The 23,211-nt window shown below is 55.2% G+C and overlaps 9 protein-coding genes across 9 annotated transcripts; 4 read left to right on the top strand and 5 right to left on the bottom strand.

Moving 5' to 3' along the window:
* Positions 1-1,518: 1,518 nt before the first annotated feature.
* Positions 1,519-7,622, top strand: CGGC5_v016559 (Histone transcription regulator 3-like protein; the record flags this gene model as incomplete). The annotated part of the gene is made up of 4 exons (XM_032037131.2): positions 1,519-1,521; positions 1,578-1,652; positions 1,706-5,685; positions 5,735-7,622. 4 exons carry the CDS (start codon positions 1,519-1,521, stop codon positions 7,620-7,622), a joined length of 5,946 nt encoding a protein of 1,981 aa, XP_031883823.2.
* A 1,552-nt stretch (positions 7,623-9,174) lies between these two features.
* On the top strand, positions 9,175-9,710 carry sem-1 (putative 26S proteasome complex subunit sem-1; the record flags this gene model as incomplete). Its single annotated transcript, XM_032037130.1, has 3 exons — positions 9,175-9,313; positions 9,505-9,619; positions 9,671-9,710. 3 exons carry the CDS (start codon positions 9,175-9,177, stop codon positions 9,708-9,710), a joined length of 294 nt encoding a protein of 97 aa, XP_031883821.1.
* A 313-nt stretch (positions 9,711-10,023) lies between these two features.
* On the bottom strand, positions 10,024-11,727 carry pgk1 (Phosphoglycerate kinase; the record flags this gene model as incomplete). The annotated part of the gene is made up of 4 exons (XM_032037128.1): positions 10,024-10,049; positions 10,132-10,890; positions 10,953-11,373; positions 11,662-11,727. 4 exons carry the CDS (start codon positions 11,725-11,727, stop codon positions 10,024-10,026), a joined length of 1,272 nt encoding a protein of 423 aa, XP_031884000.1.
* Positions 11,728-12,903: 1,176 nt separating this feature from the next.
* Positions 12,904-14,083, bottom strand: sym1 (the record flags this gene model as incomplete). The annotated part of the gene is made up of 4 exons (XM_032037127.1): positions 12,904-13,020; positions 13,077-13,621; positions 13,698-13,788; positions 14,015-14,083. The coding sequence occupies 4 exons, from the start codon at positions 14,081-14,083 to the stop codon at positions 12,904-12,906; spliced, it is 822 nt and encodes a 273-aa protein (XP_031884001.1).
* A 1,771-nt stretch (positions 14,084-15,854) lies between these two features.
* Positions 15,855-17,134, bottom strand: GANA-1 (Arabinogalactan endo-beta-1,4-galactanase; the record flags this gene model as incomplete). Its single annotated transcript, XM_066153540.1, has 3 exons — positions 15,855-15,977; positions 16,048-17,002; positions 17,058-17,134. 3 exons carry the CDS (start codon positions 17,132-17,134, stop codon positions 15,855-15,857), a joined length of 1,155 nt encoding a protein of 384 aa, XP_066007017.1.
* Positions 17,135-17,704: 570 nt separating this feature from the next.
* cwf19 (Pre-mRNA-splicing factor cwf19) lies at positions 17,705-19,834 on the bottom strand (the record flags this gene model as incomplete). The annotated part of the gene is made up of 1 exon (XM_032037125.2): positions 17,705-19,834. One exon carries the CDS (start codon positions 19,832-19,834, stop codon positions 17,705-17,707), a length of 2,130 nt encoding a protein of 709 aa, XP_031883993.2.
* A 309-nt stretch (positions 19,835-20,143) lies between these two features.
* Positions 20,144-21,469, top strand: CGGC5_v016553 (GPN-loop GTPase 1; the record flags this gene model as incomplete). Its single annotated transcript, XM_032037124.1, has 3 exons — positions 20,144-20,249; positions 20,308-20,619; positions 20,673-21,469. The coding sequence occupies 3 exons, from the start codon at positions 20,144-20,146 to the stop codon at positions 21,467-21,469; spliced, it is 1,215 nt and encodes a 404-aa protein (XP_031884071.1).
* Positions 21,470-21,733: 264 nt separating this feature from the next.
* Positions 21,734-22,021, bottom strand: RPC10 (DNA-directed RNA polymerases I, II, and III subunit RPABC4; the record flags this gene model as incomplete). Its single annotated transcript, XM_032037123.1, has 2 exons — positions 21,734-21,758; positions 21,819-22,021. The coding sequence occupies 2 exons, from the start codon at positions 22,019-22,021 to the stop codon at positions 21,734-21,736; spliced, it is 228 nt and encodes a 75-aa protein (XP_031883995.1).
* A 592-nt stretch (positions 22,022-22,613) lies between these two features.
* Positions 22,614-23,192, top strand: HINT3 (Adenylylsulfatase HINT3; the record flags this gene model as incomplete). Its single annotated transcript, XM_032037122.2, has 1 exon — positions 22,896-23,192. The coding sequence occupies one exon, from the start codon at positions 22,896-22,898 to the stop codon at positions 23,190-23,192; it is 297 nt and encodes a 98-aa protein (XP_031883996.2).
* Between the last annotated feature and the right edge of the window lie 19 nt (positions 23,193-23,211).

Here is a 23,211-nt window from a genome sequence, read left to right as displayed (position 1 = left end):
GACTGTACACCACCCGCGGTGTGTTCGTGATGTCTTGCGAAAGGATATCTCTGGCCGCACGAGATCGAACCAACCATAAACACACGTTGCTCTCATGCTATCATTCAGATTCTATTTTCACAATCCGTCATTGCGTTCACAAGTTTCCCGCATCTCTTTTGGCGAAAGGTTTAAAACAATAACGAGCAGCATGTGTAACTGCCTAGTGGAACGTTCGTGGCCAGACTGCCCAATGCCATAGCACAAGCACAAGTAACCAAATTTAATCCATAAACAATTTCTCACATATCTTTCGTGTCTCGGTATTGTTCGGCGGCCGGCATGGACTTTCTCAAGAGACCAGCCGCTGAAATTTAAATTGTTCATAGCAATTAGAGGACGGAATGACCACAAATTTGTGGTCAAGGCCAAAATCATGCTGGGTCACTTACATTACAACTTAATTACTTCCGTTTCACGAATTACTCCTCATACGACCTGATTAATCTAGCTCAGAGCTTTAGATGAAATAAATGAGGAATTTACCTAATTGATATTTAATCAGCAAGACTTATTAAGCACATCCTTGAAGTCCAAAGAAAGGACACTACATGAAGTACATAGTGAGGTTTGCAAAACGCGATCTCAGAATTCTGGGATGTTCTGGCAATGAACGGCAGGTTGCCTCATAAACAAACTTACCTGGGAGTATTACTACTAGCGAACACGGCCAGGTAGTTCAGTTGTTGAGTGCGAGAAACAAGGAATTCAGTTGATATTGCCCGGGGCTTAGTATATGAACACCATCGTTCGATTCCCAACATCGCTACGGCTTAACCTGTTTCCTTTTTCTTTTTGGTCAGCTAAAGTGCTGTTGACACTGACAAATAAAAAGCAAAAGCGAAAGCAAAAGCTTTTAGGAACAGCCCTTAAGACAGGCGATGTCCATTAAGACTAAAATATTGCGAGAGTTTCAAGCTTGATTTTCATGTTTAGTTTAGGCACCCCTTTCTGGGAAAAGTTCATACCGACTTATGGAGGTTGACGATGAATGCCGTCGCTCATTGCCCTAAGCCGCAAAAGCCAAGCTGCTGCATGGGGTTTCAAGACGCATCTCGGAATTCGTTCCCATCTCACACAATGTTTGTATTCGAAGCCCCAAAATGATGCTACCCCGACTATACTTTATGTATGAGAGAGCGCCTTTTCGACACCCATAATAGCTTCATGCGAGAGTTTCTCGTCAAATGTGGCGCAGTCGGTACTTGCGCCACTTGACATCATGTCCGCCAAATGCTGCGCCACATCTCCAAGCTCCGCGCACGGAGCACCAATTTAACGATCTGCGAAAGTCAGGTCGCGTCAAGCAGCCACGCGCTGGTAGGGATTCCACCAGCGACATGCACCGCGGCACACTTCCATCATCAGCATTGTTTCCCGCCGAGATACCCCTGAATGGCAGTCGCCAGTCCTGATACCGAAAGGGAAGAAGAATATCAGCTTCGGTAATCCAGCTGCTCCCTGGAGCAAATCGTCAAAATGGTTCGTCCATAGGCTATGCGACCGATCGCGACCAGCTAAAGCTAACCAACATGCAGCCGGCTTTTCAGGCAATCAACGTCGAGCCCGAGGAGAACATTGACGATGAAATCGACACTACCCGCGAGCTTCATGTACGTGATGGATGTTCTACAGAGCCACTTGTGCCTTTCTGACTGGGATGCAGGTCGATGAAGCTTTGAAGCGCTTCCAAACAGCTCTCAAGCTCCATGCCCAAGGCCCCCGATTCTTTGACGAAGCCGCCGATGCCTACGATGACCTGTTCAAATCCGAAATATTCAAGTACCCCGAGGCTGCCACCGAATACGACAGAGCAGAGCGACACCCTGACCAGCTCATTACCGATGCCGCCCTTGCTGGCAACTTGGAACTACAGGTTGCCGATGTCGATACAGCCACTAGCAGTCTACCCCAGGCATTTTTCCTCGCACACAAGAACCGCGGCCAGTTTCTTCTCGACAAGACCCGCCATGCAGCCCGCGTCGACGGCGCCACCTGTTTCGAGAAGGATGAGGCCCTCCAGAACATGCGCAGCGCCCTGGCCGATTTCAATGCCGCACTTGATCGCGATCCCTCTGACGCCGAGCTTTGGAGACGCACTGCCCGTGTCGCCGCATCTCTCAAGAGTTCAAGAATAAGCAGGTACTGCCTGGAAGCTGCCATCGAACTCGACGATGATCCGGCCGTTTTGGAGGTCGAGCCGCCATCCCTTGCCGAAGGTTTTGCAGGACAGCAGTTGAAAGACCAGCTGCAAGTCCTGGGCGACGAAATTGCCTTGTCTCATCCGATCATGGGTCCTTGGGTGAAAAGAGAGATGCCCGATTTCATCAAACGTCATCTCGATCCGATCCCCTTTCTGCCGAATCCAATCAAGGACCTCGAGTCTGCGCGCACGACAATCGAGGAAACCGGCAAAACCCGTTTGACAATTACCCTCCCGAATGCATCATGGGTCGACCTCGGAATGGCGCTCATCCACTTCGTCCTGGAGCGAGGACAGACGAGCCGAGCGGTAGTAATTGAACTCCCCGAGATGGAAGTTGACGAGGATGTAGTCATGGAGAGTCAGCCAGAGCAGGAAAGTCAAGTAAACGGTTCCGAGGCCAAGGAGGGATCTGTCGACAACGAGAAGAAGCCAGAAGCCAATGGAGAGAAGAGATCCGTCGAAAATGACAAGACTGGAGATGAAAAGGAGGCCACCCCTGAGGAGGCTCCGAAGATCCCCGAGACCACCCGCGAAACGCGTAAGGGAAGAAGCGCCTCTCAGCCGAATAGAAAGCGGTCGCAGTCAGCCGCTGGGCTCCCGGAGAACCAAGACGACGAAAGTCTTGTTGAGAAGAGGAGTAAGCGCATCCGACGGAGGGAAACAGCACAAGCGGAGGAGGTCATAGACCCTAGCGCTGTGCTTGCAACTCAGCTGGCACCCTACCAAGCAGCCGACCAGAACCTATTCCAGGCCACCAAGAATCTGCTGGAAAATATCGGTGTCACGAACCAGGCCGTTTTGGATCGGATCAGCGAAGTATTGGATTCATTAGCATCCGAGGATCGCGCAGCATCCATCAAGAACCAAGCTACCATGGATCTTCGAAATGCGATCGTTTCCTTCAGCGAGGAAAACGCGAAGATTCTACTCAACAAGCAGGCCCCAGCATCTCTGAGTCTGTCGTCGTTCCTGGAGCACGCTAAAGGTGGTTCTCAGAAGACGTCCGTCATCCCTCCGTTCAAAGAGACCCAAGGCATTGCCGCCTTCGCCAAGCGAGTCAATGCATCCTGGATGACCGCTCAAGAGGTCGCCTATGAATGGATTAAGACAATCTGCCCTAGCTATCTGCAAACGAAATGGTCAGATGCAATGAAGACAGCCGTTGTTCAGGTTATTAGCCGATTTGACCAAGACATTCTTCAGGCTATCAACTATGACCTGGAATGCGCGCATCGCTCAGTGGGCAGCGAAGACGCCTATGCCTTCATCAAGGATATTGTTGAGATGTTGTTCGAGATCCATCTCGACGTATACGAGAGGATTACGAACCCTAACAGTGTCGTGGACTACAGTATTCGTGTCGAGGCCAAAGGTCGCTTGGGTCGTTGGCTGGATATTGCCTCGGGTTTGCTTCGAGGAAGTCCTCAGGAGGGCAACGAGAAGCTGACAGCCCGGTTCCTTTGGGCTGCGATCTTTTCCACGACTCTGACGGAGAATGCTTCCAGAGAATACATCCTGCAGTGCTGGACAAGTTTACGGGATTTTCTCGCAGATGGCCAGGTTGACCAGCTCTATCTCCCCAACAACCCGGTCATCCCGGAGATTTCCGAGGCTGCGGCCGACAGGGAGATCTCAAAGTTGACAACCATGGACTTCTTCCTCGGCCTCTTCCAGGATAACGTCAGTGATCCTGTCGCTGTTATCGAGAACCTTGAGCCTGTTCTCAACCCCAGCTCCGTCTACGTGTCTATTCCACCCGAGGAATCCGCAAAGATCGGCGAGAGATCTGGCCGCTCCAAACCTAAGAAGGTTCCCATCAAGGAATACGCGACGCAGAGCTTGCAAGACCTATGGAGGTTCCTTCTAGGCACCAGCACAGAGCTACGATTGTTCCTTTGGTCACGTCTCAGTGATGCATACGGCACGATCAAGTATTCCACGAAGCAATTCTCATGCCAACTAAAGGCAATCGAGATGCTCACAGCGGATCTTGAGAGCGACAGCTACCTGAAGAATGCACCGGAAACCAGGCCGCCGCTTTTGCTTAAGATGCTCAAATCTCTCGATGACCTCTTGATCACGGCTCTTTCGCTAGCGCTGAACGACACTTCTGCCTATGACATTGTTGACGAAGAGCACTTGCGGACGACATCTGCAGCTCTGGCAAAGCTGAGCTCCATGCTTCATGCTTCGGCGATGCACGAGGATGAAATTCGCATCGGCATGACGCGCATACCACCAAACAGCCCCTCGTTCCAGGCATTCCTCAACAAATTGCGTGAGATTCAAGTGCGCGTGTGGTGCCTCCAGTACACGGTCATCAAGGTCGGTGTCAACCAGAACCGGACAATGTTTCCTCAGCCTGAGATGGAGCTCGCAGACTACCTGTCAGCTATACATCAAGTTTTGGGTTTGAGAAAGTGTTGCAAGGCATCCAACAAGATTTTCCTCAAGATGATGCGCGTTGAGCTCCTCAAGTTCAAGAATATCGAAAACTGGGAGGACTACCTAGGTCAAGTCCTGTACGACCTTCACGGATTGAAGCTCGGCGTGGGGGTTGGGGAGGTCCAAGACCATGGATGCCCGCCAGAGAAGCTCGAGAAGCGCAACGCGATGCAACTTGTCGACAAAATCACGGTTTTGGCAAGAAGGATGCCCAGGAAGGACCTGCTCAAGTCGGACCTCAAAACAACGATCGAGCACATGCAGGGAGCAATTGGCCAGACCAAGTCTACTCCTCAGATGATTCACAACCTCAGGAATTTCACTGAATATTTGAAGCGACCTATTCATCCTTTGCGGTTGTATCAAGCCTTGACTGGCGGCGTCCAGCTCGACGTTGTTGCCGTCAATACGCCGGAGAGCGCCCTCGCCAAACACGGCTGGTTCTTCCTGCTAGGCATGATTGCGCTCACCAGGTTCAAGCAAGTCGATTTGAGCAAGAGACAGACACCCGGCGCTACTGACGACTTGCGACTTGCTGCGACCTTTTTGCGACTCCAACTCCAATTCACTCCGGATAAGTGGGATGCATGGTTCCGTCTTGCTGAATGCTTTGACTACGAGCTTGACGAAGCCGTTTTGTGGTCGGCTGACAAGATGAACAAGGAGCGCGGTGAACTGCTCAAGTTCCAGCGCAACTCAATCCACTGCTATACGCTCGCGCTCTCCAACTCCTGGGAGATTGACATCGACGACGAAGACGAGGACCCCTTGCACGAACTCTATCACAACTTCGCCATGCGGTTGTACGCATCCAGCCGTGAGCCCCTTGCAATGGAGCCCTTCCAACATGCAGACCATGAACGGTTTTTCATTGAGAATATGGGTAATGGGACATTCAAGAGGGCCGTTCACGAAGAAATGCAGGACTACAAAGTGTGGAAATACGCCGCGGGCTTGTTCAAACGGGCTATGCGACGCAAGCCTCAGGACTGGAGGTGAGTCTCGTGTCGAGCAACGCACCAGTCTGATACTAATATCTAATAGGAACCCATTCATGCTTACGAAGTGTCTTTGGAAGATGTACCAGAAGCCTGTTGATCAGTTGTCGGAGAAGAATCGCCAGACTCGTCCATCAGTTGACTACTTGATCTCAGCTCTAGAGCATGCTGTCGAGGTGGTTGCCGCTGTGCCCAAATCAAGGCATAGCGACCCCATCTTGGAGCCTCACTACAAGATTGTGTCCATCGTGCACAAACTCGTCATCCGAAATGATCTCACGTGGCAGGAGGGTGCTGATATTTTGTCACGACAGCCATTCGGTATGGAGCTTGGCGACGATATTACAATGAATGATGTCGAAGATTGGGAGGAATACGTCATCAGGAATCTGCACCACCTCCGAGACAAAGACAAGTCAAACTGGCAGCATCGCATTATCATGCGCCACGCACGTCTCCTGTTTGACGAAGATGGCGAGTCTCCTGAGCTTGTCCAAGCCAAGGCGGCATTCAACGTGTTGAGAGAATCCATGTTCACGAAGACGATGGTCATGAATGTCTGGAAGTGCGATGCCGAACGTCCCGGGCGACATCACGTTTACACTACTCAGTACATTCGATTCATGGTCAGACTTTTGGTGATTATGAACGACAGAGTCAACTTAGAGATGGTTCTGAGACGCCTACGAAAGAAAGGCGCCGACTTTTACCATTTCAGCGATTTGTGGCAACACTGTTGCATGGCCTATGTCAGGCTATTGCGGCAAGGCTTCCAGATTTCTCAAACTCTGGAGGACTCGTTTAAGTCAACGTCGATGGAGGAGCTAGAAATCATGGCAGATCGCATCACCGAATGGGCAGGAGGTCCGGCAACCGACATCCCCGCTTTCAACTGTCTGAAGGAGACAATAGAGTTGAAAAAGCTCAATGGTGGACTTATGAAGGCGGGCGCGCTGGACGACCTTATCAACGACTGCTACGCAATCATTTACCAAGAGATTGGCCCTACCCTGCCAGGCCCCGAGCCTCACGAAGTTCTCGAAGCGCGCGCAAGAGCCCGCGCTCGGGAGGAGGCCGACGGCGGCGGTGAGCTGAAGCCACAAAACTCGCTCGGAAACCTCTTGAACCCTCAGGGCTCCCAAGACTCAGTCGCAATGGAAGAATCCGGCGATAAGACTGCCGCTGCCCCTGAAGCAGCCCCGAGACGCCGTGTTGGTGTGCGAAGGCCTGACATAATTCGCAAGGCCGAGCAGGCTTTTGCCCGGTTCGGTGAGACCCCCAAGGCTGCTGTCGCGCCGTCCAAGTCCCGTGTTGGTTCGGTCTCGAGCGGTAGGATGGGGCATACACCTACGGGAGACGTCGACGAGGGCAGCGACGCCGAAGAGCATGTCGAGGGTGCAGAGGGCCGCGAGGATGGCGAAGACGTGGAGATGAAGGACGACACGGCGGTTGAAGCCGAAGAGGGCGAAGAAATGGATGAAGGCGAAGAGGGCGAAGAAGCCGAAGACGGTGAAGAAGAGGCACCTGCACAAGCCACGGCAGCATCCAGCCCTCGGGGTAGTATCCACGACTCAGCCGATGACGAAAGTGAACTTAGCGATGTTCCTGATGACTGGGACGAGGAGCCTCCGCCATCGATGCTTTTCCCCAACCTGAGGAAGAGTGTGGACACAGCAAGGGAAGCTAGCGGCGATTCCACGGAAGAGGAAGAAGAAGAGGATGAAGGGGAAGAGGGAGAGGATGAGGAAGAGGCAGAGGACGAAGAAGGCGAAGAGGAAGAAGAAGAAGAAGATGGCGAAGAAGCAGAAGAAGGCGAGGAGGCAGAAGAAGGCGAGGAAGGTGAGGAAGAAGAGGGCGAGGAGGATGAGGGTGAGGAACAAGAGGAAGAGGAAGAGGATGGGGAAGAGCAAGCTGAGGAAACTGTTGAAGAGTAGAAATCGACACAGCGATATTGGACGTGGCCATCAGTTGACCGGTGGCGTCAACAGACAGCAGCAGGGGTTATGGATGAAGAAGCACTGAGAGACACTGGCGTCTTTGAGTATTGTGTGAGATATTATTAGAGTACCAGTCAAGGGACAAGGCAAATAGCATGATTTCCATCCCAAGGCCAGCAACACCTCTTTGACTGTCCAGCCTGGTGAACAACAAACGATCTGCTGTTCAGTGAGTCTTGAACTCAGTGGCGAGTTCCTTGAGCTCATGTCTCTTTGCAGGTAGTCCAGTCAAGCCGCGGCCTGCGCGAGGGGCATGCCACTTCACGATGTCTCATGACCCCGACAAGCCGCAACGACCTCATCAAGCCGCAACAACCTCGTGAAGGACTGTCGATGACCTCAGCGAGGCAGGTTATAAAAGAACGCCTCTCTTTTCAGAAACGTTGCCGTCTACAAACCTCCTCAAACCATCATCACATTCTACTTCATTACTTCTATCACTACTTCATACCAAATACTACCGTCACATCCTCAAGATCGTACAAGCATACAAGCAAATCATCAAGTTCGACCCGAACCAATACCAAACAACTTTCCCAACCATCAGTTGCCAAGATGTGCACTTACTGGAAGGCCAAGCGCGAGGACTGCGGCCACACCGTCTATCGATGGGAAGTCCGTTGCCAGGAGGCACGCATCAAAAAGAAGGCGTGCAAGGCCTGGACCTATCGGACCGAGTGGGAGATGGGCCTCTGCAACGAGTGCCTCACTGAGAACCGCTACGTCTGGAAGTCGTCTTACGCTTAAAGCTGTGTTTCGCATACATTCATCGTTCTTGCTTCATCGGAGCGACGGAAAGTCGCGGGGTTCAGTCAAAGATATGGGCAGATCGTGGTGACTGACAGACGTTTGTGTGGGTGTGTGTTTGAGGCGGGAGGAGGGCGAAGGCCAGGATAAGATTGGCGGATCGTTAGGGACAGAAACGTATCAGACTTGTCTCGGTTTTCTTCTGAGGAAACCCCCTATCAGCTCAAATTGAACGCTTTAACGGCCTATTATTTATTCACGCTGTGATTTTTAGTTTATCGTGAATGATGCCAGAGCAAGGTGGTGGTTGTTGAAGCTGTGCAGATGCAGCTACCTCAGCTAAGGTACTGGGGTGAGGTAAGGCAGGAGCTACCCCACCCTGCCCCTGCCCACCCGCCAACCATGTTCCCGTCCAGCTCCAGGTCCCAGCACGCTTGCGCCTTCCAGTGGCCGCCTGGGAAGGGGACCTGCCGCACCCAGCAGCGCAGGCGGCAATTTCCGTCGACGACCTTCCACCGCGGCCGGCCTTGCCAACCAACCTTCAACCAAGCTTGCTTCCATCATCATCAGAACCCACCCCCTCCACGAGACCCAACGAGACATCGAACCCAGCGACCGACGAAGCTTCTTCCAAACGCACCTTTTCGCTCCCGGGTTGTTTCCATTTCGACAGAGGAGAACCAGCCAGCGACTCCAGAGGGGTTCTGACCAACGCATCACGTCACAAATACACACACAAACAATGGCTTCCTCAGACGCAAAGCCCGCGCAGGACAAGGCTGTGGCCGACGCCAAGGCCGAGGAGACGACGCAGCAGCAGGCGGCGGCTAAGAAGCCCGCGCTGGGCGAGGACGACGAGTTTGAGGACTTCCCCGTCGATGGTAGGTCTAGTCCATCCCCCGTCTTCCGGTCCCCGCGAGCATCTTTCCTGGATTGAGCGGTGGGACAGTCCGCTGTTCTCCATCCTGCTTGAGGATCGATGGCCCTGGACCTGGGACGCGCTGTATGGCACCATTGAAGTGTCTAAGCGTCCATTGAAGGCAAAGGTACTGGCGACTGACATACTACACAGACTGGGCCCAGGAGGACACCGAGGCGGCAGCTGGCGGCAGCGGCACGACGCAGCACCTTTGGGAGGAAAGCTGGGACGACGATGACACGAGCGACGACTTTTCCGCACAGTTGAAGTATGGGACCTACCCACCAAGGCATACGGCGTGATACTAATTACCTTCCAGGGAGGAGCTGAAGAAGGTCGAGGCCAACAAGCGACGCTGATCTAGTCCACACGATGGGGACTGCTGTGAGGAAGAGGGGAATGCGGATATGACGTTTGGACCAGACTGGCTGGGGTGAGACTACGGACATAGACTACGTACAAGCTCTAGACGACTGGCGGCACACCAGTAATGAAATTCAAAACAAGGGCACAGGTTTTTCTTTTGGCACCAGACGTGGTTCCATGTTTTTACTTTTTTATTTGTATTCGTGACGGTTTCTAGGACATGACACGGGGCATTACGTTCATCATCACCGCCCTCTTGTTTTGCGGGCGTACCTCTCTTTCATATCCATGCATGTTCATCCGGGCCTAGAGACTGGGCTTGCCAGCTCGACCTTTTAATCCCATCTATCAGACCGATCAAGTCCCATAGAGCGGGGCCACATCTTCTACGCTGGCGAGGAGTTGTTTACTTACTCGACAGAGCAACGACACCAGGGAGGGCCTTGCCCTCGAGGAGCTCCAAGCTGGCACCACCGCCGGTGGAGACGTGGCTGAGCTTGCTCTCAACGCCGTACTTGGCGGCAACGGTGGCCGTGTCACCACCGCCGATGATGACGATCTTGCCGCCCTCGGCAGCAGCGACGGCGGCGTCGAGGGTAGCCTTGGTGCCGTTGGCGAACTTCTCCATCTCGAAGACACCAGGGGGGCCGTTCCAGAGGATGGTCTTGGCCTCGTCGATGGCCTGCTTGTACAGCTCAATGGACTTGGGACCGCAGTCGAGACCCATCCAGCCGTCAGGGATGCCAGACTCGTCGGTGGCAGAGTCGGTGTTGGCGTCCTTGTCGAACTTGTCGGCGGTGACGTAGTCGACGGGGAGGACAAGCTTGACGTTGTTGGCCTTGGCCTTCTCGACGAGCTTGCCGACGGTCTGGGCACCGGACTCGTCGAAGAGGGAGTTGCCGATGCTGACGTTCTCAAGGGTCTTCTTGAAGGTGAAGGCCATGCCACCGCAGACAATGAGGGTGTTGACCTTGTCGAGGAGGTTGTCGATGAGCTGGATCTTGTCGGAAACCTTGGCACCGCCGAGGATTGCAAGGAAGGGGCGCTGAGGGTTCTCGAGAGCCTTGGCGAAGTACTCGAGCTCCTTCTTCATGAGGAAACCAGAGGCCTTCTGGGGGAGGTCGACACCGACCATGGAGGAGTGGGCACGGTGAGCAGTGCCGAAGGCGTCGTCTGGCAGAAGTCAGTTTGGATTCAGAAGATGTGGCGTGATGCTGTGTCGAGGAACGACGTACTGATGAAGACATCACCGAGAGCAGTGAGGCCCTTGCGGAACTCCTCGACCTTGGCCTTGTCAGCCTTGGTCTTGTTGCCGTCCTTGTCCTTGGCGGAACCCTCCTCCTCAATGTGGAAGCGCAGGTTCTCGAGCAGGACGACCTGGCCGTTCTCGGCCTTGTTGACGAGGGCCTCGACGTCGGGGCCGACGCAGTTCTTGGCGAACTGGACAGACTTGCCGAGCAGCTTCTCGAGCTCGGGAACGACCGGCTCGAGGCTATACTTGGGGTTCTCCTGGCCGTTGGGGCGGCCCAGGTGGGACATCAGGACGACGGCCTTGGCGCCATTGTCGACCGCGTACTTGATGGTGGGGACGGCACCGGCAATACGCTGGGTGTTGGTGACCTTCTTGTCGGCGTCGAGAGGGACGTTGAAGTCAACCTGTGGAGGGGGTCTGTCAGTTACTGGGGTCACAGCAGGCTTCTGACTGAACGGATTCAATGTGGAATTGCAATGCTTCCGCGGTTAAAGACTGCTCCGGGTGCAATAACCGCGGCCCGTCCCGTACTCATCGCCAGAATACGGAACCGGGTCTGAGGTCATACCCGGGATCAAGCGTAGTGAGGGCGGCATGGTGGGGTAACGAGCACCACTGGTGCTGCAGAGCACGCAGGAGAGCGCGGGGCAGAGCAGTGTCAGGGTGATGGCAGGCTGGCATCGTTGACTTACGCGAATCAGGACGCGCTTGCCCTTGAGGTCGACGTCGGTGATGGCGAGCTTGTTGGAGAGAGACATGGTTGCAATTGGGTATATTGGTGATGTAGGAGAGTTGAAGGAAAAGAAGAAGAGAAGAAGTGGAAGAGGTTGTGAGGTATATTTAGGAAATGGGATGGGATGGGATGGCGTGGATGGATGGACTGGACAACCGGCGCAGGAAAAACACGCAGGACCTTGACCTTGACCTGGACCTGGACCTGGACCTGCTACCTTCAGAAAGTGTCAGGTCACCGTCCAGTCAATCCAGTCACCTTCAGTGGTTCAACAACGTTGAGAGGGACCTTCAAATGGTGGGGTGCCTTGCTGCTCTGTGCTGGCGGGGTGTTTTGCATGACCTTTTTTTTTTTTTCTTTTTTTGGGTTGTTGGCGGGGTTGATTTGTCTTAGTGGGGAGCTCCTGCTCTACCTACCTTAGGCTCTGGCTGTACGGCCCAGGCAGTGCTTCCTTTCACAGCTTGCAGCAGCAGCTTTCCACTGAGGTGCAAGCCCCGGGACATTGGCGGCACCAGGGTGGGAGCTGCCCCGCCCCTGTTTGTGACGTGATGGTTGTCTGATAAGCTGCCTCAGCTCACATTCTTGGCACCTGCAATGCCCGGCTCTGCCTTCCAAGACCTCCCTTGCCGGGATAGCCACCATCGCGAGACGAGCATGCAGCGTTCTGAACCGCTTGTTTCCTGTTTCGTCGCTATAATTGGACAACCAGATCCTGTTCAACTGCTCTTTGGGATGTACAACTGAAGAACCTGCCGAAATTGGGGGCTATCCAGGTTGCCAAGGGGGTTGTCGCTAGCACTATCAGAGAGCTTCAATAATACCGAGAGATACGCCGCCTCCTTCGCGCATAGCAGGCTTGCCACATTTCTCAGACCACGCTCTTACACAACCACGAGATATCAGCACCGCACCAAGTTCTTTTAGTGACTGCAATTTATTGCCGTTTTTTACAAAAGAAATCTGACGTCAAACAAAGTGCAGGAACCCCCTCTTTTCCCGGTAGGTCCATGCCGTAACCCCGAACGCCTGTAGCCCTTTCGAAGCACCCGGTGCTCTTTTGTAACGATCGAACGAAGCGATTCAACCCTCCCAAGTCCTTAAACGCCAGATACGCCTGCAGCGGTGTGCGACCTGCGACCTGTCCCAGCCCGTGCCAACCGGCAGACGAAACCAATCATGGTATGTGCATGTATGAAGCTATCTAACTAAGACGGATGTGGTCGTCGTCGCGGGCCGCGGGTCGGTTGTCAACTTCAGAGGCAGAGTTGGAGAGAGACAGGTAGGCGGTCCATGCGATACCGATGGTGGAAACAAATGGCTGCAACGCGTGTAAGTACGAGGTAGGAACTCAAGGATGGTGGAACTGCCACTTACTAGCTGGAACTGCACCGGCATGAGGCGGAAGTTGATAATCTGGACGGCGGGCCACACGGCAAAGTTGGCCTTGAGCGTCGGAACGTACATGTCGCGCAGCTTCTGAAAGACGGAGCGGCGGCCACCGCCCTCGGCAACGGTCATGACGGTGAAGAAACAGGCGATACCGAAGGGCGCGAAGATGAACTGGTCAAAAGCGACACGCTTCATCGCGGGGACGAAGGCGCTGCTTTTGGTGATGGGGAACGCCGTGGAGAGGAACTTGAACCAGCGGAACTGCAGCGGGGCCATGGCGAAACCATAGGCCATGAAGCGAGTGAGGCGCTCAAAGTCGAAGGGGGGAGGCAGCAGGCCCGAGTTGGGAATCAGGTCCTTATCCGAGAAGGGGTTCTTTCGGTCGAGGTCGTGGATCTCGATGGCGACCCTATCGTCCTTGTCGACTCCTCCAGGCTTGCGGATGGCCTTTTGTCGCAGGGCAGTGATGGTCTGGGCCGTAGTGTCGGCGATGCCACCGAGGATGGCGTTGGTCACCATCATGGTCAGTACTGCGGCCAGAGTGTTAGTAAAGCTGCGTAAGTCGAGGGTGGCGAAATGCCCGAGTGTGAGGTGCGTGAGACGTACGTGGACGTTCATCGTAGTATTGGTTGAAGCGGGCAGTCAACCTGGCGACGAGCGCCATCTCGATGAAGAAAATGACTGCGTGAAGCAGTGGCTAGGTAGCAGCGATATCAAGTCAGTCGGAGAACGTGTGAGGATACGATTTCGTTCGCGGCTGGTTCAAGGTGGAAGGCGGCGCGAGTGCGGGACGGGATGGATGGACAAGACAGGCGATTCAGGCTCAGGAATGTCAAAGTATGGGGAGGGGAACCGTGTGAAACGGGCAATGTAGAGGTGCAGGTAATTGTTGTTACGGGATACTGGAACGGGGGATGGCATACAAGGCGTCCGTAAAGGTATTTGCCGTTGACGGCTCGCACAATGCGACGGCGAGAGAGTTCCCACGACATGGCGATGGATCTGATGGAGGGCGATGGACGGTTCGGGTTTCTTCTTTCTTGAGCTGGGCGCGGTTCGACAAGGTGCGCCCGGGGCAGCAGCTCCTATTTCCTCAGAGTGAGGTAACAAATGGGTAAAGTGTGCAAATAATGAGCAGGCCGAGGGGTCTGGTTCCTCTGGGGCCGGTCTTGTCTATCGCTGTTGGCTTGATAAGGCAAGGAATGAAATTTGCAGCGGCGTTTTGCTGATGCTTCTGGGGGCTTCGAACAGGGCGATGACGACACAGTAGCCAAAGATTCGCTGGGTGGCGCTGGTGCTGGACGGGACGATGATGATTGGTCGATATCGCTGGCTGTCTAAGGTAGGTGGTGTCTGCAGGCGTCAGGCAACGGAGGTTTTGGTCCAGCGGGTGACACCTCCTTTCGCGGGTATTACGAGAGGGCACGGTAACAAAAGGGAGATGTGAGAGCAGAGTGAGGAAAGAAAAAGTGATCACCACTTGGCGAAAGGGATGTAGGAGCCGAGTGGTTTAAGATGGAGAATCGGCAAGGTGTGAAAGATGGAGCAGATAATGTGCCGCAGCAGCAGCAAGGCAAGGAAACCAAACAATCCTGGCCAGGCAAACACGCAAGGAATCAAAAACTCATGCCCTCCCACTGGCTCTGCAAGGAAGGTGCCAACAGGTGCGCCTTAGCTGCAGGGTCTCCGAGAACGCAACCTAATTGACCGAAAGTGGTGGTAATGGTGGTGGTGGTGTTGGTGCTGCTGCTTTGCGGCTTTGCGTGCTTCAAGAACGCCCAGCGCTTTCTGCTCTTGGGCATTGAATTTGGAAGGAAAAACACTGGGGCGAAAGTGAAATGCAGGGAAACCGCAAAATGTGCTGGATGCCGCTGATGGCACATCGAGGCGAGCGGAGTTTCGGACGGCGCGCCACAGCACTGGCACTGTGTCACTGTGTCACTGTGCGCTCGAGAGTGGACCCACCCGACGCCAGTCCAGCAGCCAGACGTTCACAGGTGCAGGTGTTGCTATATTTGGTCAATCCGTTGGCTGTTGGCGGACTCCTCCGCGGCCCCGACCGTGCCGAAGCCGCTTAGCAGTGCGCCGCACAGTGCTGGCCCCCCCTCCATCTCGGCGTCGATTACCGAGTCCCTTCTTCGGCGCATGTTCCATTCTCTCTCTCTCTCAACGCCTACCTAGAGGAAGACCGGCACACACACCTCGCTGAGGGAGACAGAGGACGGGAAACACCACCTACCTTACCTAGGTAGACTTGGGATTGCCTGGACCACCACACTCACAACGTTCCAGCAAACAGTCCGCATTGAACCCCAAACACAAGACCTCTTTCCCGATCAATGCTCCTGTTTCACACCCGGCCCCGATCGTGGGGTAACCGCTGTAGCTCTCCTAGTAGACGGCCACGAGAGCCGCTGACGTGCTGGGGACGCCGTCCTAACTGACTTCTGACAGCCTCTCGGAACGTCGTCCATTCTCCATGCCACCGAAACTCAGACATGCAACCACCCCGTCCAATCACTGAACCTCACTTGCTGCCCTCACACTACGTCGTCTACATGCGAAATTTGAGGCTTGAGCTTGTTTAAACATTAAGGGTCTCCAATGGCAGGATCCTCCTTGGTCGGTACACGTAATCGTCCTATTCCAATGTTTCTTCCCTCTCCCCTTTTGTTTCCTCTCGGCCCTTGGTTCAGACGAATCGTCACAAACAATAGATTACAATCACCAACACCCGATTCAGTTCCTCGCAACTCTGTTTCCTCAGAGGTAAACGTTGACCGACTCGCGAGAGTATCCGTATGTCGTCGGCCACTGGCTGTAGTCCGGCTCGAAGAGGATGGCGTCATTGCAGTCGCTGCCCAACGAAGTGTTGTTGAGCCACGCCTGTTGATTATCATCAGTCAGCTATGCTACACACGAAGACGAAGGTTCACATAGAACTAGTTTCACTCACCGGCTCCCAGTACCAGAGACCCTGTCCCATGCCGTTGGGCACGTCACGCACAATCTGGAGCGTCTTGTGCATCCACTCAACCTGGCCCTGAACGTTGTAGGGAATCGACGGCTCCGAACTCTCGGGAATGGGGTTCCATCTGCCGTCGCATAGGGCAGGATAGTCCGTCTCGACAATCTGGGCAGGCTTCTTGTACTTCTTCGTCATCGTGTGGAGCACATTCTTGATGTTCTCGAACGTCGCCGAGGTGCCGTAGAACGGGTAGAAGCTGAAGCCAAAAGCATCCCACGCCGAGAGCGGCACGCCGTTCTCCACGAGCGCCCCGAACCACCTCTCCTGCAGAGTCAGGTTCCAGCCGTTGTCGATGTGGATCATGACCTCGGGCTTGGGCACGCCGGCGCACGTTGCGTCCTTGACGCCGGCCCGCGCGGCCTTGAAGAGCGTCGCGAGGTTGGCGAAGCTCTTGACCAGCGCCGGCCAGGGCTGCACGTCGACGTCGACCTTGCCGACCGGCCAGAGGAAGCCGTGGCGGATCTCGTTGCCGAGGGAGACGAGGTCCAGCTTCACGCCGGCGTCGTGGAAGGCGACGAGCGTCTCGCGGACGTACTCGCGCAGCTTGCCGGCCAGGGGCTCCACCTCCGTCGGCCACGCCGCGGGAAGGGGCTGCTTCTGGGGGTCGGCCCAGCTGTCGGAGAAGTGGTAGTCGAGGAAGAGGCGCTGGCCCTTGCTTTGGAAGCGCTTCGCGAGCTCGATCGTGTAGTTGAGGCCATAGTTCCCGTCGGGAGGGTTGACCCACAGGCGGAGACGGACGCCGTTCATGCCGCCGTCGGCGAGGATGTCGTCGGCGGGTCGCGAAACGTTGCCTCGTGCGGTGTCGATGAAGATGTTGTTGGACTCCTCCAGCATCTTGAGGGAGCTCAGATCGTGACCCTTGTAGAAGAAGGGCTTCTGGGGGCTGGCACTTGTCTCTTGTTAGACTCAATTGCTCAAGAGTGTCTCAGGCGACTTACTTTCTGCCCTCCAGGGCGGGCGCCGCCGCCGCCAGAGCTGTGAGGCCGAGCAAGGAGAGAAGCTGCGATGAAATCATGGCGAAGCGGTACCACGTCTCCTGCGCGTCGTCCTCTGTTGCTTTGCGCCGAGGTCGCTCATTATATATGGCTCACAATAAACGGCTCATTGACCGCCTCACATGACGGCAATCATCGAGCCACCGGTCTGCTATGCCAAGAGCAGAATAGACGCGGTCCAGCTGTCACGGGGGCTCGGCGCTGTTTTTCTCAATTCAATGTGACGACTCGACGGAAGATCTCAAGGTAACCCAAATGAATGCGGGGATACATCGCGGGGTTGCCGGGAACCGACCCCATCGTCGGCCGGCCAGCCATTGGTGCGCCTGGGTCAGGCCCCTGGTCTCTCCCGCAATTTCGGTCAATGTGCCTCCAGCTTCAGCTCATGGTCCAGGGTGCCAAGTTCCAACTGCCCGGGTCATCACCACTAGTCACTGTTGGCAGGTGGAGATGGAGACTCTGAAATGAGGGCAAAGGCTGGGCCCAGACCGGAGTATCACACGGTCTGCAGCCGAGGTATCTTATTCAGTGCTTAGAAATTTCTACCTGATCCAAACTGGTGGCTGGAAAACACAACTTGATTCTCAACCCTATCCGTCGGTCAGGACTCGAGTCCAGTCAAACTTCCTCCACTTCTTCTTAAACCCTTCAACCCTGCGATCGCCCTTGTTCCAGCGCCCCTGCTTCTTGATCACGTCCGGCGCTACGTCCAAGATACCTCCAATAATCTCTCTAGCAAACAAGTCGCCTCTGGGCCAGCGGTCAGAGTTTTCGACAACGTGACCGAGGCCGCCGTCGAGAGTGAACCAGGCGTGGAAGTACGGCATTTCTTTGGCGATGCTCCGGCGGAAGGCCATTCTGCCCATGCCGTCGCGTGCTCTAGCGCCGGTGTCAATGATCTTCTTGTGCTGCGACCACTCCTCGTCTGTCGTGAGGAAGGCCTCCTTGAAGTATGCTGGGGCTGTGGCACCTTCCTCGTAGGGAATGGGCACCGCCATCATCGCCGCGTGAAGGTGTCTTTGCGGTGCGGCGGCGTTCTCGTAGAATATGACCTCCTGGCCCTTTTCGTGGTACATTCTTGTGAGGGACTTCATGAAGTTGCGAATCTCCTCCCATTCGTCGTCGTCACACTCCAGCAAGTTCTTGCGGTGGGCAATGGGAGTAATTACCGCGCCGCCCTCGCAGATTTCGGGTTCCGTAGGCAGAGTCAGAAATACGCGCGTGCCGAGTGAGATGACTGGTGCCAGAGGTGGTTGTCCTTTGTCTTCGTGATGACAGAGAGGGCAGTTGTCCAAAATTCGCGTCACCTTCTGATACTCGTTGACAGCAACGTTCTTCAGGTTGATCTCCGACTTGTGTACCCTCTTCGCAAGCTTTTCGGCATTCTCGTCCATGTACTCGAGATCATCGTCGAACTTGCCATCTTTTGCAATGCGCTCCGCCAGACGCATGCCCTCGCCGCCCGCTTGGCCACGAGTTCTGCGTTCCTCGCGAACCATGTCCTCAATTGACATGTCCTCGTTTGCCTCCACGTTGCCGCGCTCACGGCCTCGCTTCGTCTCAATAGACTTGACCTCGCCCCGCGTTCCTGCCAGCATTCGATTGTCCATGACACCGAGAACAACAGACTGCGGCCCGTTGGTTGCGAAACTAGCAGCGGCCGCATTGTATTCAGCTTCCAGCTTGGCAGCATCAGGTGCTCGGCGAAGCTTAGCCTTCATCATCTGAGCCCGCATTCGGTTCAACGCAGTCTGGTCAATGGGAGTGTGCAGCATGGCCTGGTCGGGGATCACCGTGCCCTGCTGAATATCCTCCATGGGACTTGGTTCTTTCGGCTCCGGACGTTGCTTCTCCATGCGCTCCTGGTAGAGGTCACCGGTGGGCTTCTCTTTACCAACGTACCCATCTCCGTAAACCTTGCGCCGATCCATCTCGATCTTTTCTTCTCGAGCATCGTCGAATTCCTGCAAGCTGCCGAATCTTTCCAGAGCAATTTCCTCAACAGGTCGCCCTGACTCTTCCGCCATGGAGTAAACGCCCTTGAGCTTGGTCATACGCCACTGAGAGCCGTTGTCCCCGAATGTGTAATTGATGGTTCTCTCCTTTGGCGTCTCGTCGGTGGACGCAGCATTGACTTCGTCAAAGTCCTTGTTGATCTCCCTTTCGTGAACAACCCTGATGGGCTCCTCCTTTGGCGGTGGCGGTTTCTCCTTCTCCTTGCGTTGGACGTAATCGATATCGAGGGCTGACGGGGCAGTCATCCACGAGTCGCGCACCAATGGGGTGGATGTCTTGGTTTCTTCTGGGGTCGCCTCTTCGTCGGGAATAGGGAGATCCTCCTTTGGATCAGAAGTCTTTTCGTGTTTTTCGTCGCGCCTCCCACCATCTCTATCCCGGTGCCGTCTTGACCGCCGTTCCTCGTCGTCTCTGAAATGGCGTGACCTCTTGTGCCTGTGCCCATCCTCCTCGTCTTCGTCATGGCGTCGCGACCTGTGGTGCCGGTGGCGGTCATTATCGCGATCGCGATCACGTTCGCGGTCTCTTTCTCTGTCTCGGTCGCGTTCCCGGTGTCTGTCGGATGACCTGTCGCGCTCGCGATGATGATGATGGTGGCTTCGCTGCTTCTTCCTCTCTCTGCGCTCGTTCTTTTCTCGTTCAATGCGCTCTCGTTCGCCCTTTTCGGCTGCGAGAGCCTTTTCAAAGTCGTCGAGGCCGTCCATATTTGATCGATTAGACGACAGAATGAGTGACTGCTTGGTGTTGACGTGACGACTTCGGACCAGCTACCTGAGGCAGCTTGGATCGAAGGACGACAATTGGCAACCTCAATGCAGGTTGGACGTCACTGGGCACGGACCACATAGATTTTGGAACGGCCCAGGGGTCTTATTAGCGCGTTCTTCACAGGGGGTGTCGTCCACTCTAGCGCCCCGCGCGGGGCATCCAGCTCTTCCAACTCTTCCAGAACTTTTTTCCTGCGACTGAGATCAACACCACCAGTTGAAGTCGACGACATAAACTGCACAAAGATGGCTGAAGCTTCCTCGACCGCACCCGCCCCAGCCTCGGCCTCAGCCCCGGCTCCGGCCCCGGGCTCCGACTCCCCAGTCTCTATTGTCGTTGTCGGCATGGCCGGTAAGGAGTTCTCGCCGGTGCACACTCGACGACTTGCGCTGACCAATACCTCCTCCAGGCTCCGGCAAAACGACGTTCATGCGACGTATCAACTCATATCTCCACGGCAATAAGGAGCCCCCTTATGTTATCAACCTGGACCCTGCGGTTCTCAACGTGCCCTTTGAGAGCAACATCGATATTCGCGACTCAGTCAACTATGAGGAGGTCATGAAGCAGTACAACCTGGGGCCGAATGGTGGAATCTTGACATCTCTTAACCTCTTCGCCACGAAGGTCGACCAGATTGTCAACCTTCTCGACAAGCGCGCGGCCCCAGACCCGGCAAACCCCGACAAAAAGCCCATCAAGAACATTCTTGTCGATACTCGTGAGTCTTCCGGATGTGTGTGCCATCGGGACCTCAAACTAACAAATCTCCAGCCGGTCAGATTGAGGTATTCGTGTGGTCAGCCAGCGGTACCATTCTCCTCGAGTCACTCGCTTCCTCCTTCCCGACGGTCATCGCCTACGTTATCGACACCCCGAGAACCACATCCACAAGCACGTTCATGAGCAACATGCTGTACGCCTGCAGTATCCTGTACAAGACCAAGCTGCCCATGATTCTGGTATTCAACAAAACCGATGTGCAAGACGCCACCTTTGCGAAGGAATGGATGACGGACTTTGAAGCTTTCCAGGAAGCGCTGCAGAGGGACGAGATGAGCGACACGATCGGCGGGTATGAGACGGCAGAGGGCGGCAGCGGCGGAACGGGGTACATGGGCAGCTTGCTAAACTCCATGAGCTTGATGCTCGAGGAGTTCTATTCCCACTTGAGCTTCGTGCCCGTCAGCTCCCGGCTGGGAACGGGCATGGACGAATTCTTCGAGGCTGTGCAGGAAAAGGCAGAGGAGTTCAAGCAAGATTACCTGCCTGAGCTGCAGCGCCGGAGGGAGGAGCGCGAGGAGCAGAAGCGCAAGACCCGTGAGCAAGAGCTGGACAAGATGATGAAGGGCATGTCAGTAGATGCCGGCAAGAAGCCGCGGGTTGTCAAGCCGGATGACGACGATGATGGTATCGAAGTCGCCAGCGACGTGGACGACGACGACATGCCGGACGACGAGGATGACAGAGAGGGTCTCCAGGCTCGGTACGAAGCTGCGATGGAGGCTGAGGGCGATTCCATCATGGCGGACGGCAGTTTCGCCAAGTACTTGCATACCCGCCAGGCATGAGAAAAGGGTTGAGAATAAGCATGCACATAGAATGAATCATGGGGCGGGATGGCGTTTTAGAAGGTTGCTGCATTATCATGAGATACCTCGAAAAAAAAGGAAGAAAGGGTGCAGACTGCCTTCCTCTATGAATTGATTTTTAACCCCCAAGCCCAAACTCCAGGAATTTCTGCGCATTGTGATACTGTCTTCAGCCTCTCTCTCTCTCTGTGTTTCTCTCCCCATTCCATCATGTCTCATTTTCCCCAACCCACGTCGCAACCATTACCTCGCCTCGAACTGGACCATTCTGCGCGCCAGTGAGTCAGTATTTGCGCTCTCGTACGAGTCCCAGACCAGATAAACTTACCTCTTGGTGCGCTCCTTGTACAGGATACGGCAACCGCATTCCTTGCAACGGATGGGGTCGGCGCGACGGAGCTGGAACTTGAGGCCGCAGTCACCGCAGAGGTACTGCATCTGAGGGCCCTCGTTGCCGTAGGAAGAGTAGTTGGCGGCGCTGGGGGCCGAGGAGGCGCCGGCAGTCGGGACTTGGTAGGCTTCGCGAGACATCTTTGATGTTTGGTAGAACGAAACTTCGGGTGGTTGTAGTTGGGGGAGTGTGCGAGTTGCGACGGTCGAGAGTGGTGAACGCGACGGGGGTAGACGACTGCGATTTTCTTTCTTGCGACGGCGGCTTGGAAATGCAGGAGGGCTGCTGCTAGGCTGGATGACAATTTGTTAGGCGGTGAAGGCGGAATGGCGGCAGAAAAATAAGATCGGTGCCGGGCGGTGTGCACTGTGCAGGCGACCAGTGGAGCTCAGGTGAAAACAACGCTGAACTCGTGGAAACCTGCTGGAAGTGAACACTGAGAAGCTCCGGCCTGGCCCACTTCCCGAGGTTAATCGTGATGTTAGTGGTACGGATATCGGATATCGCTGCGGCAGAAACCTAGGGAACATCTCGTCGACGCGCAGGCCAATCTTCGCGTCATCTCTCCGACTCAGGCAGCTTGTTGACTTTCTGTTCTTCTGTTTTCTTCGCCTTTTGCAAGCTTGCGGCAACCGACAGTATCATCCAGCAGCCAAGCAATGCCTCGGTAGCGCAAAGGCTCTTCCACTCAACGTTGCATCTCCTCCAAAACACCATCGCATCCCTCAAACCATGACGCCCACCGCCTTCGACTCGGGCGTAGAGCCCCCTGAATCGAGCTGTCCATTCTGCATAATTGCCGACGAATACCCTCCCTACGACCCGGCCTATCCCCCGCAAGACGAGACCACGCTGGACCCGAACCGGATCCCCACGCCCGCCTTCATCGTGCTCTCAACCGAGACGCTCATTGCGTTCCTCGACATCCTCCCCCTTTCGCGCGGCCACCTGCTGCTCTGCCCGCGTACGCACCGCCCGAAGCTGACGGACGCCTCGCCGGAGGAGTCGGCCGAGATGGGGAGGTATCTGCGGGTGCTGTCGAATGCCCTGGCGCGCACGACGGGCGTCGAGGATTGGAACGTCGTGCAGAACAACGGTGCCGCCGCCGCGCAGGTCGTCATGCACATGCACTTTCACCTCATCCCGCGGCCTGAGATTCGTGCGAGTGGCAGGTACAGCGAAAGTTTCACCATGTTTGGACGCGGGCGCAGGGAGGAGCTGGACGAAGAAGACGCCGAGCATTTTGCCAAGGATTTGCGGGAGAACGTGGCCGACATCTTGAGGGAGGAGGCACACAAGGCGAAGCTATGAACATTGGGATGCTTATTTT

The sequence above is a fragment of the Colletotrichum fructicola genome, assembly GCF_000319635.2.
Source record: "Colletotrichum fructicola Nara gc5 chromosome Unknown KSG_Nara_v1_contig11, whole genome shotgun sequence".
Lineage (NCBI taxonomy): Eukaryota > Fungi > Ascomycota > Sordariomycetes > Glomerellales > Glomerellaceae > Colletotrichum > Colletotrichum fructicola.
This window is presented reverse-complemented; position numbering and strand designations above follow the sequence as displayed.